Genomic DNA, 12,780 nt, shown 5'->3' with positions numbered 1-12,780 from the left:
TTTAGAGTCGGATTTAGCCGCACTGCAAAAACCGGATGTGTGAAAGCAGCCTTAGGAGTGTACTCACTTTTGTTGCCATTGGTTTTGACATCAATGGCTGTGTACTGAGTTACTTAGAGGACACCAAATTTCCACTGTTATACAAGCTGCTCACTGACAATATCAAGTGTCAAATCTTCAGTGTTGTCCCATGAAAAAATATAATAAAATATTTCCAGAAATGTGAGAGGTGTACTCACTTTTATGATATACTGCATAGACTACATCCCGAAACAAGAATGCCGCAGAGACACCATCACATGTTTCTCAAAGCTGGAAAAAAATTAGCCAGGTCTTTCGCCGGGAAGGAACAACCACGGGAAGGGCAGTCTCCAGTCAAGGAAACCGCCTATGCCAAAACATGGTATCCATCCACAGAAAGCTGTTTCGGGGTATTTGCCCCTCATCAGTGTGGAGGGCATTCTTGTTTTGCATATTTTCCTAGGGGGCCTTGTTCTAGTGTGACTGTGTTGAGAAACACGTGATGGTGTTTCCGCGGTGTTGGATGTTGATCTCCCCGAGGTCAACCATCTGTATCTATGTAGACTACATCCGAGGCCGTATTTTATCTAAGGGTTTGTCAGAGTACATAAATGGGAATCTTTATATTTGGGGGTTACCCTTTATCCAGAGAATAGTGTATGATGACCTCTATATCCCTGGGGGTCTGAGTGCTGGGACCCCCAGAAATCCCAAGAACTGGGGCTCTGAAGATTCCTGTTTGAATAAAACGGTGGTTGATCATGTGCACTGTACTCCATTAATTGTTATGGAAGTGCCAAGCTTTATCTCCGGTGGTCCCAATAAGAATGAATAGTGCAGCAGGGTGCACGATCAATTACTGCTCCATTTTCAAGGGGCTCTTCAGAACACAGGTTCAGGTTCACTGGGGCCCCGAACTGTGCAGTGTCCAATGCTAATAAGCAGCCTCTACAGGGTGGCAGAAGCTTAGGGGCTCCTAAGAACCAGTGATCTCACTGTGCCGCCCCCGCGTCAGCAGCCGGGCTGCTCGGATCCGGATCCGCGGTGGCTCGAGGGATCTCCGGACCCGGGGGTCGGGGTCGTGCGGCCACTCAGAATAAAAAGGGGGATATTTACTCGGGGGAGTGTGTTTGAAGTTGGTGACGCCACCGTGGCGTGTGGTAAAGGGAAGTACAACCGCTGTAGTTGCGAGTACCGCTCCCACTTGGAGGGAGCATGCCTGGATCCCGTGCCCGTTGGTGTTGCCTGTTAGTCTGTGACCTTTTCCTTGGCACCTTGTCTTCTAGTTGGTCCCTATAGTATTAAACTAGTTGGGTCCCGCTCACCAGTATGGCTAACTGGGTGAGCTTGCTCTCAGGATGCACGCTTGGGATTTTCTGGACCGTATGAGTGGAAAGTCCTATCCCCCTAGTACCCTGATCTTGAAGGCTCTGTCCTCGTCGGGTAAATTGTCAAGATGCCTGTAGCTTCTTCCTGACCTAGGGTCCACGTACCCCGACATGCCCTGGCCCCTGCCCGGTGATGGCACAAGGCCGCCGGCTGTCCTCCTCGACAGTCCGTGCCCCTTGTCACGATCCCCTGCGACCAGGGTTCCAGCCCTTACCAGGGTCAGACCAACGTCTGCCACCTAGTAGTCTCAAGGAGCCCAGCTCCTGTCCTCTCCTCTCTCTCTCCTCCAACACTTCACCGCTCCGTGACCTCTCCTCTCGAGAGTCACTCTCCAACTACTGTATCCTAAAACTCCTGACCCTCCCTTAACCAACCCCCCACGTGGGCGACCCTATTCCACTCAGGCTGTACACTGGTGTGTCTGGTGGGTGTGGTGCAGAGTGTTCCTAGGATTTTAATTAGCTGTTCTTGGCAACACCAATGGTTAGGAGTCCATAACCAAGGAGGAGGTGGATATTGTACAGGAGGGCAGATTGCACAATACCCTGTGACGACCTGATAAGCCAGGGCATCACATCACCAGCTTCAGAGAACGGGTTCTCAGGATCACTGGGGCCAGAACTGAGCAGTGTCCAATGCTAATAAGCAGCCTCTGCAGGGTGGCAGAAGCTTAGGGGCTCCTAGGGTCCAGAGATCTCATCAGCTTCACAGCACCGGTTCTCAGGATCACTGTGGGCCAGAACTGTGCATTGTCCAGTGCTAATAGGCAGCCTCTGCAGGGTGGCAGACATTTAAGGGGCTCCTAGGATCCAGTGATCTCACCAGCTTCAGAGCTGGTGTCTTTAAAACACAAATCTTTTGGGGATCTTTGAGGATTGGATTGGGAATCATTAAGCGGGCTTTACACGCTACGATATCGTTAATGAATTATCGTCGGGGTCACATTGTTTGTGACGCATATCCGGCGTCATTAACGATATCGCAGCGTGTGACACTTACAGTAATATGAAAAAGTTTGGGCACCCCTGTGACGGGGTGTACATCAGAGCAAAGAGTGACAACAGGCCGAGGATGATCCAACAAGTTTACTAACAGGAATACAGGAACAGCACACGACAAGTCCAAATAAAACAGATTCGGGGGCACCTCCCGATAATCCAAAGTGCCAGATCACGACGAAATAGTCCTCTTCAGAGTCCCAGAAATCCCACACAATCCACTGGACGGCGAGATCTGTCCGCAGAATCAGATCTTGCTCCCTTCCTCTTCAAAACTCAGCTCCCAACTGCATTTAGAAACAGGAGTGAATTGTCTGAGCTCGTGGGCCCGCCCCTCAAGGGTAGGGGTCTATGCAATGGTTGGGCCCACTAGAAGATTCTAGAAGGTTGGCTACGAGATGTCTACAGGTTTGTGTAGTTGGCGTTATCCACTGCTTACGAAACAATGAGAAGTTCCCCTGGCTGTGTGGACAAGAGATAATTGCATTATGGGCCCAGAGACACAGGAGATGGGGGGGAAGGTATGGTTACTTACATCCCAAGACATAATATTACAGCAAATACAGTGAGAAGGTAAAATACATCATGACAATTCCTTCCCCTCCCAACTTGTGTACGTACTAGGGACCTCTACAGGTCACTGGTTAAGTACACGCAGGCATGGCTGACAGGACTCAAGGCTCCTCTTGCCTGGACAGTCCATCTGCATTTTGGTGTTGGCTGCCCCTTCTATATTGTATGGTAAAGTTATAGGGCTACAGAGCCAGGCTCCATCGTAATAAGCGTCCATTGTCCCCAGAGACTCTGTTCAGCCAGGTGAGGGGATTGTGATCAGTAACCACAGTGAATTCCCGTCCATACAGATAAGGCCGTAGTTTCTTAAGGGCCCACACTACAGCCAGACATTCTTTTTCAACAGTTGCATAGGCCACTTCTCGGTCCAGCAGTTTCCTGCTGAGGTAGGCAATGGGGTGCTCCTCCCCGGCTGCATTCACCTGGCTGAGGACAGCTCCCAGTCCATAAGCAGAGGCGTCCGTTTGCACAATGAATCTCCTCTTGTAGTCTGGAGCAGCCAGGACAAGATCGCAGACCAGAGCATCCTTCAGCCGGTTAAAAGCCTCATCACAGGCTGGAGTCCAGATCACCAGCCGGGGCATTGTTTTCTTGGTCAGGTCGGTAAGAGGCTTGGCCACAGTACTGAAATGAGAAACAAATTTTCGGTAATAACTGGCAGTGCCCAGAAAAGCCATAACTTGTTTCTTAGTTTGGGGTACAGGCTAGTCTCTAATAGCCTGGATTTTGGCAGGCTCAGGACGGAGCTTCCCTCCTCCCACTCTATGCCCTAGGTACTAGACTTCCCCCATCCCCAATTGGCATTTATCGGGTCGAATAGTTAGGCCGGCTGCAAGAATCAGGTCCAAAATAATGGCTACTTGATTCAGATGTTCCTCCCATGTGTGGCTGAAGACGGCGATATCATCCAAGTAGGCACAAGCAAAGTCACCACATCCCCGGAGGATCTGATCCACCATTCTCTGGAAGGTGGCCGGGGCATTTTTCATTTCAAAAGGCATGCTTAGAAATTCATACAGACCAAAGGGGGTTATAAAAGCGGACCGTTCTCTCCCTTCATCCGTTAGAGGGATCTGCCAGTATCCCTTACTGAGATCCAAGGTAGTGACATATCGGGACCCAGCCAGTCGGTCTAGAAGTTCGTCAATACGAGGCATTGGGTAAGGATCGCCGACGGTATGGTCGTTTAGTCGCTGATAGTCCACACAAAATCGAGTACTCCCATCCTTCTTGGGTACTAACACCACAGGGGAGGCCCAAGGGCTATGGGAGGCCTGGATTACCCCAAGCTGTAACATCTCCTCCAGTTCGTGCTGCATGGTGTTTCGAACTGATTCAGGGTCCCGGTAAGGAGCCAGTTGTATGGGACGGATGCCCTGAGTGTCCACATGATGTTGGGTGACGGTGGTTCGACCTGGTTGGGATGAGAAAGCAGCCCGTCTCTGTTGAAGCACTTCCAGCATCTGGATTTTCTGTAAGGAGTCCAGGTAATCTCCCAGGGGAACCTGTTCCACAGTGGATGGGGCTCTCGCTGCTTCCACGAGATCAGGTAGAGAGTCCTCATCCTCTTGACCATCTTCTGAAGCCAACCGACAGCTTGCTATCATTGGAATGTTCCGGTCATGGTACTCCTTAATCATATTCACATGGACAGTCTTTTGCCTTAGCCCCTGATCATCTAAAGCAAGAAGGTAATTGGTATCATTCATTTTTCTGAGAACCCGGAAGAGACCCTCCCATGTGGTCTGCAGTTTATTCTGCCGATGGGGAACAATCATTAAGACTTGTTGTCCTTCTACAAACTCCCGATAGCGTGCTTTACGGTCATACCATGTCTTCTGTCTGGTTTGAGCCATACGCAAATGACTCTGGGCAAAAATAGCAAGTTGGGCCAGGGTTTCTCGCAGCTTTAGGACATAAGGGACAACAGGGGTTCCTGTATCTTCAACTTACCCCTCCCAGTATTCCTTGAGCAGGGTTAAGGGTCCTCGGACCTTTCTTCCATAGAGTAGTTCAAAGGGGGAGAACCCAGTGGACTCCTGGGGAACTTCCTGATAGGCAAACAAGAGATGGGGTAGGTACTTCTCCCAGTCTGAATCTCGGTCCGTGAAGGCCCTCAGCATATTCTTCAGAGTGCCGTTGAATCGTTCACAAAGTCCATTTGTTTGGGGATGATACGGGGTCGTTCGGATCGCTCGTACTCCACAGGTGCGCCACAGACACTGGACCAACTCTGACATAAACTGGGAGCCTTGGTCCGACAAGATCTCACTGGGGAATCCTACTCTGGTAAAAATAATAACCAAGGCCTCGGCCACCTTGGCTGCAGAGATACTTGACAAGGCCACGGCTTCTAGATATCGGGTGGCATAGTCCACAACAGTGAGAATGTACTGCTTTCCAGATTTACTTGGTTTAGCCAGAGGTCCAATGATATCAACAGCTACTCTTTGAAAGGGTTCTTCTATTATAGGGAGCGGTTGCAGCGGTGCCTTTGGGTGATCTCCGGGTCGCCCTCTACGCTGACATATGTCACAAGTTCGGCAGAAATGCGCCACTGCTTGGGAAATCCCCGGCCAATAAAAAGTTTGAGTCAATCGTCTCTCGGTGCGGGTTTTGCCTTGATGGCCAGCCGTAGGAATGTCATGAGCCAGGTGTAATAGGGGAATTCTGTACTTCTGAGGAACAATCAGCTGTTTGCTATAAGTCCAGGGCTTATCTAGGGAGTCGGCATTGGCAACCCGATACAGAAGTCCATTTTCTCTGATAATTCTTTCTCCGTTCTCCCCTAGCTGCCCTAGTTCAGCTCGGGCTCTAAAACTAGCAAGGGTGGGGTCAGTCTCTACTTCTTGTCTAAACTGAACTTTATCCCAAGTAACATTCATATTATCCCCACAAGAAGAATCACTCACCGGCTGTAATGGCAGTTCTGGTGGCCTCATTTCCATGGATGGGTTGTACACGTCCACATGGGCTGCTCTCTTGGCTTGACTTCTGGTTACCGCACCGACAAAGTGGCAATGAAGATTCCCCACATCATTTCCTAGAAGAACGTCTGCAGGGAGGCCGCTCATCACACCGACCACACATTGTTTTGCCCCAAAGCCATATTCCAGGGTCACACTCGCTCTTGGAATATATCTCTGGGTACCTCCTGCCAGTTCAATGGCAATTCCTGGTCCCTTTTGAATTGCTTGTGGTTGAATTACTCAGGAATCGGCTATGGTGAGGAAAGCCCCAGTGTCACGGAAGCCAACAACTTTTTGGCCATCCAGCACGACCTCCTGTAGATGTTTGTCCTGAAGTTCAGAAGAACAGGTGGCTGGAGCTCGCACCCCATAGACTCCGGGTAGGGGAGCCAGGATATCTGAGTCACTTGGCAAGTCATCAGGCACAGAATCCAGCTCTTCTCCTGGTGAAGGTGTCTGTAGATAATGAACAGGCAAAGGCGGTGTGTAGCTGTTCTGTCTCCGAACACCTGGACATTGGAATTGCATGTGCCCAGGCTGCCCACACCCATAACATCTGCGCTCTGGGATTCTTCCTCCACGTCGTATTCCCAAAGGTGGAGCATGAGTAATGCGAGGCACAGTCACACGAAGGTCCCCATGAGTTGACGGTCTAGGGTGATGGTGAACATTGGGGCCAGAAGGACCAGGGGCCGCCAGCGTTGGGGGGTTGGTGGTTTTTTTCTCACTGGGTAGTTTTTTCCACTGAGGCTTGATGGTGAGAGCCTCATCAGCTAGAGCTGCAGCTTCCTCCACAGTGGCAGGTCTCCTTTCACGCACCCATTCCCGGATCTCAGCGGGGCACTTGAAGTAAAACTGCTCTTTTAGGAGGACCTGGAGGACGGTCTCCAAGGTTAAGGCCTCCTCTGCCTCCAGCCAACGATGCCACAGATGTTTGAGTTTGTGGGCATACATCTTGAAGGACACTTCCTCATCACATGCTAAAGTACGGAACTGAGTCCTGTAAGTGTCTGGCATTACAGCATAATGTTCTAGAATAGTCTGTTTAATATCCGCATACTCACAGTTCCACCGAGGGTCCATAGCTCTATAGGCTGCAGCAGCTCCACCCTCTAAGAGCCCAACCAGATGCCGGACGCGCTCCCTTTCTGGGACTTCCATTAATCGACACTGATGCTCAAAGTCCTGGAAGAAGCCCTCAATGTCCCCAGCAGCCTCATTAAACTGCTTGAAGTCTTTGCGGGACACCCTGGGAAGTTCCCTCATGATGGGTGCTGGGGTTACAGTCTGTCTGGAACCTCTCGCGGCTTCCACAGCGAGCTGCTTATCCAGCAATGCCATCTCCTCCATCCTGCGCTCCTTCTCTTTAGCTCCACGCATGACCTCCATCTTATATTCTATGGTGGTCTCCTCTCCCAGCAAGGCCATCTCCTCCTCGTACCACACAACCCATTGACTTTTTTGGGTATTTACCTCCGGCTCCCGTCTTTGCTCCCCTTGCTGTGGAAATTGTTCCTCGGTGCCATCTTGCAGGCAAGCGTTTTCCAATGCCTCAATTAGTTGCTCCTTAGAGAGTCCTTTGTAGCCGACACCTAATTCACGGGCCTTTGTTTGTAGGCTCACCACAGTCCAGTTCCTGTATCCTGAGGTTCTGGTTTCAGACGTTGATTGGCCGTTGTCCTCCATTTCTTCTGCTCTGATCCCGCTGCTGCCACCAGTTTGTGACGGGGTGTACATCAGAGCAAAGAGAGACAACAGGCCGAGGATGATCCAACAGGTTTACTAACAGGAATACAGGAACAGCACACGACAAGTCCAAATAAAACAGATTCGGGGGCACCTCCCGATAATCCAAAGTGCCAGATCACGACGAAATAGTCCTCTTCAGAGTCCCAGAAATCCCACACAATCCACTGGACGGCGAGATCTGTCCGCAGAATCAGATCTTGCTCCCTTCCTCTTCAAAACTCAGCTCCCAACTGCATTTAGAAACAGGAGTGAATTGTCTGAGCTCGTGGGCCCGCCCCTCAAGGGTAGGGGTCTATGCAATGGTTGGGCCCACTAGAAGATTCTAGAAGGTTGGCTCCGAGATGTCTACAGGTTTGTGTAGTTGGCGTTATCCACTGCTTACGAAACAATGAGAAGTTCCCCTGGCTGTGTGGACAAGAGATAATTGCATCATGGGCCCAGAGACACAGGAGATGGGGGGGAAGGTATGGTTACTTACATCTCAAGACATAGTATTACAGCAAATACAGTGAGAAGGTAAAATACATCATGACAACCCCTATTAAGGTTAACCTTTTTTCTTTATAACAATTTGGGTTTTTGCAACAGCTATTTCAGTTTCATATATCTAATAACTGATGCAGAAATGGCTTCTTTCGCATCACTCTCCCATACAGCTTCTCCTTGTGCAACGTGCGCTGTATTGTTGACCGATGCCCATTGACACCATCTGCAGCAAGATGATGCTGCAGGTCTTTGGAGGTGGTCTGTGGATTGTCCCTGACTGTTCTCACCATTCTTCTTCTCTGCCTTTCTGATATTTTTCTTGGCTTGCCACTTATGGGCTTAACAAGAACTGTACCTGTGTTCTTCCTTTCCCTTACTATGTTCCTCACAGTGGAAACTGACAGTTTAAATCTCTTAGACTTTTTGTATCCTTCCCCTGAACAACTATGTTGAATAATCTTTGTTTTCAGATCATTTGAGAGTTGTTTTGAGGAGCCCATGATGCCACTCTTCATAGGAGATTCAAATAGGAGAACAACTTGCAAGTGGCCACCTTAAATACCTTTTCTCATGATTGGATACACCTGCCTATGAAGTTCAAAGCTCAATGAGGTTACAAAACCAATTTAGTGCTTTAGTAAGTCAGTAAAAAGTAGTTAGGAGTGTTTTAATCAAGAAATTGATAGGGGGGCACATACTTTTGCACCGGTCAAATTTTGTTTAAATGCAGATTGCACATTTTCTGTTAGTACAATAAACCTCATTTCAATCCAGAAATATTACTCAGCCCATCAGTTATTAGAGATATGAAACTGAAATAGCAAAAACCCAAATTGTTATAAAGAAAAAAGGTTAACATTAATAGGGGTGCCCAAACTTTTCCATATGACTGTATGTGCGACCTTAAACGATTGCAAAAGCGGAGAAAATCGTTTGCCATGGAGAGGTCGCCCTGAAACAAAAAAACCTTTTCCTCTCATTAGCGATGTTGTTCGTCGTTCCTGCGGCAGCACACATCGCTATGTCTGACACCGCAGGAGCGACGAACATCTCCTTACCTGCCTCCACCGACAATGCGGAAGGAAGGAGGTGGGCGGGATGTTACGTCCCGCTCATCTCTGCCCCTCCACTTCTATTGGCCGCCTACTGTGTCGCAGGGCAGGTAAGTACGTGTGACAGGGGTAAGCAGCGATATGCCCGTGTCGCACAATTGACTGGGGCGGGTACGATCGCTTGCAATCTCGCTAGTGAGATCGCAGCGTGTAAAGCCCGCTTTAGGAAATATTGATCATGGACATTAGAGAAAAGTGGCTTTGATACGTACAGCCACCACGGTGACTGACTAAAGGCCACTTTATACACAGAGATAAATCTTTGGCAGATCTGTGTTTGCAGTGAAATCATGGACATATTGTTCCATTTGTACACAGCCACAAACCTGGCACTGATTGTCCACAATTTCACTGCAACCACAGATCTGCTGCAGATATATCTCTGTGTGTGACAGGGTCTTAACTTCGGGACAGGCACAGTTCTGTGTTTTTTGGTAACTATCTGTCTTCAATGTCTGACAGCTCCACTACTATCTGGGAAATCAAAGAAACAATGATGGAAATCCTTATTTTTCTAGAAATGGAGATTTCATTGACCGATATTGTATTGTGAACTGGATAGCGTTCAGCAATGGGAGCGAGGCGTTTAGGAATATCGGTCACACAGACACCGAGCACCACATATTTTCTATTGAAGCACAGAAGGTGTTATGGAGGACCATCAGCAATCAGGTGAGGACTAGGGAGTCACGAAATAAAGACCTTCATTCTTCAGAAATCATGTGAGATGATAGACGGGGTTACGATAAGCAACATCTCAGATAAGTCACATGTTACATGTTTACAAAAAGCTGATACCCTGCTCCAGAAAAAGGGAACTAGGGGGAATATACTGAACACCCACCAATGATATGTATGTATTGATAGCATGAAAATTGAAGTCTTTCCCTGGAGTTGGGAAAGATTTCCTTTCTTCTTTGAGCTTAACTGAGACCCGTCTCTTAAGGTGCCCAAACGCCTTGTGTTGCTGGTGATAGAGACTTCTCACCCAGCTCCCCGACACAGGAACACTTGGCTTGGTCGAGCATTCATGCTGCCTCTTGCCAGAGTTGAGTGCCAGACTCTTCTGTCCCCTTCAGATACCTCTATCCTTTTTCTGCACACCTGTTAGATATGTCGGTGTGTAACGGGGCCTTAAGGCTTTAAGATCTGACCTAGAGAGGCCACAAAACTCCAGAACAGGGCAATGTCTGATGGAAGAGACTTGAGGAAGCCGTACACGCAATAGGTTAGCCCTGTCAGCATAGTAACTGCTACAGGTGATCAATATATGTCCCGCATGGTATCATTGGGGAAGTTCACTACTGAAGCCTGATACTGTTCAAGTGCCAGCTGCCAATGGGACGTTTGTGTTGAATTAAAAGGACTTGATGTTTAATGTGTGAAAATACCTAAAAGGTTTGAACTTTCCTTTCTTGGCTCATCAAATAGACCAGCGGTGGTAGCCGGCCAGGTGGAAATGGTGAACGGAGCCACACACTGCAGCTGAACTCAGAATTATATCTGTCCACCGCAGGAGATTATAACAACTGATCATGGAGATACTGGATGTCGTATCTCACCAATGTGGTGGAATATATTAAGGCAGAAACTACCATACCACTGGCCCAACATGTGCAGCAGCACGGTGCCCAGGAGGTATGGGGGCCACAAGCAACATCTCTCACAATCACAATGCTTGGTGCTCTCCTGTCTATATCTACTACCACTGTACTAAATATACATGATCAATATCATATGACCAGAAAACATGATTCATTCATATCTTTACAACTCTTTGGCTCACTATCAAGGCTTTTCTTGCCTGGTGGCTTATTGTGCAGGTGGCCGTTGTCTCATATCTTCCACATAATGTAGAAAATAGCATAACTCTCTAGGTTAATTTAAAAAACAGATGACTATATAACCTGTTAAATGTCTTCAGGTCACCGAGTCTCAATGTTCAGATCATTGTTTACCAGGAACCTGGAAAGTCTCCAATTCCAGGATCTTTTCCTGCTGCTATGCTTGCGTCCAGTGCTCCTCAGGAGAAATCTCCAACATGACAGGTATAAGACACTACAAATTATTCCTATGGAGTGAGGATTCATTGATGACACATCAGATTCTGAATATTCATTATTGCTTGTGTCTCATATTCTTCTCATTTCCAGACAGTGAAACCTGCATGAAATGTTCAGATCTTGATTGGCCCAATGAGAAGAAGGATCGTTGTGTTCCGAAGCTGCAGGAATTTCTCTCCTACACAGAAGACACAATCGTCCTGGTTATTTCCTTGGTTTCTACTATATTTTCTTTCCTTACATTCATAATTCTTATCACTTTTATTTTTTACCAAGACTCAGCCATCGTGAAGGCCAATAACAAGAGCCTGAGCTTCCTTCTCTTGGTCTCCATCATGCTGAGCTTCCTCTGTGTCTTCTTGTTCCTTGGACGTCCAGTGGATCTCACGTGTGTGTTGCGTCAGGTCTCGTTTGGAATCCTCTTCTCAGTGGCTGTTTCTTGTGTCTTGGCCAAAACTGTCATGGTTTGCATTGCATTCAAAGCCACCAAGCCAGGAAATTCCTGGAAACGCTGGATTGAGAGCAAGTGGTCTACTTCTCTGGTGTTATTGTGTTCCACCTTTCAAGTAGTGATCTGTATGGGCTGGTTGACTGTAGCACCTCCATTCTTGGAGCTGGACACATGCTCCTTTCAGGGAAAGATCACTGTGCAATGTAATGAAGGTTCTGCTATTGGCTTCTACTCTGTCTTGGGTTATATGGGAATATTAGCAGCCATTAGTTTTATCACAGCTTTTTTAGCTCGGACATTACCGGACAGTTTTAATGAGGCCAAGAACATCACCTTCAGCATGCTGGTGTTCTGCAGCGTCTGGACCGCCATGATCCCGGCTTATCTGAGCACCAAAGGGAAATACATGGTGGCTGTGGAGATCTTTGCCATAATCACCTCTAGTGCTGGACTCTTAGGGTGCATATTCTTCCCAAAATGCTACATTATCCTATGGAGGCCAGAGCTAAACTCAAGATCACATTTACTGGGGGGGAAGCAGATCAGATCAGGTCAGCGTAATGTTCACTTTTGATACCTGAACCTATGAAACATGATTTCCATAATGGGACTGAACATCTTAGGAGAATATTAGGACACACTGATGTGTGGATTATCTCTAGGAAAAAGACAAATCATCCTATTATGTGAATCGCAGGCTCATTCATTCTTCTAGATTCAGTTCTTTAATATGATGCCAATAAACTTGGTGGTTCTAAACTTCCAATATTTTCTGTCCTTGAGCTTGAGTGGTCAATCTTCATCCATCGAAGCTTTATAATGAGTTGTACATTGGCTGATACTGCGGATATTCTCACCACATGGTACAGCTCTCCCCTAATTCATATACCATGTACCGTGCCCCGTGTCGGCTTTATTCTCACTACCTGTAGAAGGGATCAGTGAAGCCTGGTATAGAGAACACCCCAT

The 12,780-nt window shown here is 47.9% G+C and overlaps 1 protein-coding gene across 1 annotated transcript in view; it reads left to right on the top strand.

Annotated features, from left to right (window-relative positions):
* The window catches only part of LOC142297474 (vomeronasal type-2 receptor 26-like), a 36,360-nt gene extending 23,975 nt beyond the window's left edge, over nt 1-12,385 (top strand). Inside the window, exons 3-5 of the mRNA XM_075341699.1 lie at nt 9,816-9,969; nt 11,222-11,345; nt 11,451-12,385. Of these exons, the coding sequence (XP_075197814.1) occupies nt 9,816-9,969; nt 11,222-11,345; nt 11,451-12,385 (1,213 nt within the window). The remainder of the gene's footprint in view (nt 1-9,815; nt 9,970-11,221; nt 11,346-11,450) is intronic.
* The last annotated feature ends 395 nt before the right edge of the window (nt 12,386-12,780 follow it).

The sequence above is a fragment of the Anomaloglossus baeobatrachus genome, chromosome 3, assembly GCF_048569485.1.
Source record: "Anomaloglossus baeobatrachus isolate aAnoBae1 chromosome 3, aAnoBae1.hap1, whole genome shotgun sequence".
Taxonomy (NCBI): domain Eukaryota; kingdom Metazoa; phylum Chordata; class Amphibia; order Anura; family Aromobatidae; genus Anomaloglossus; species Anomaloglossus baeobatrachus.
This window is presented reverse-complemented; position numbering and strand designations above follow the sequence as displayed.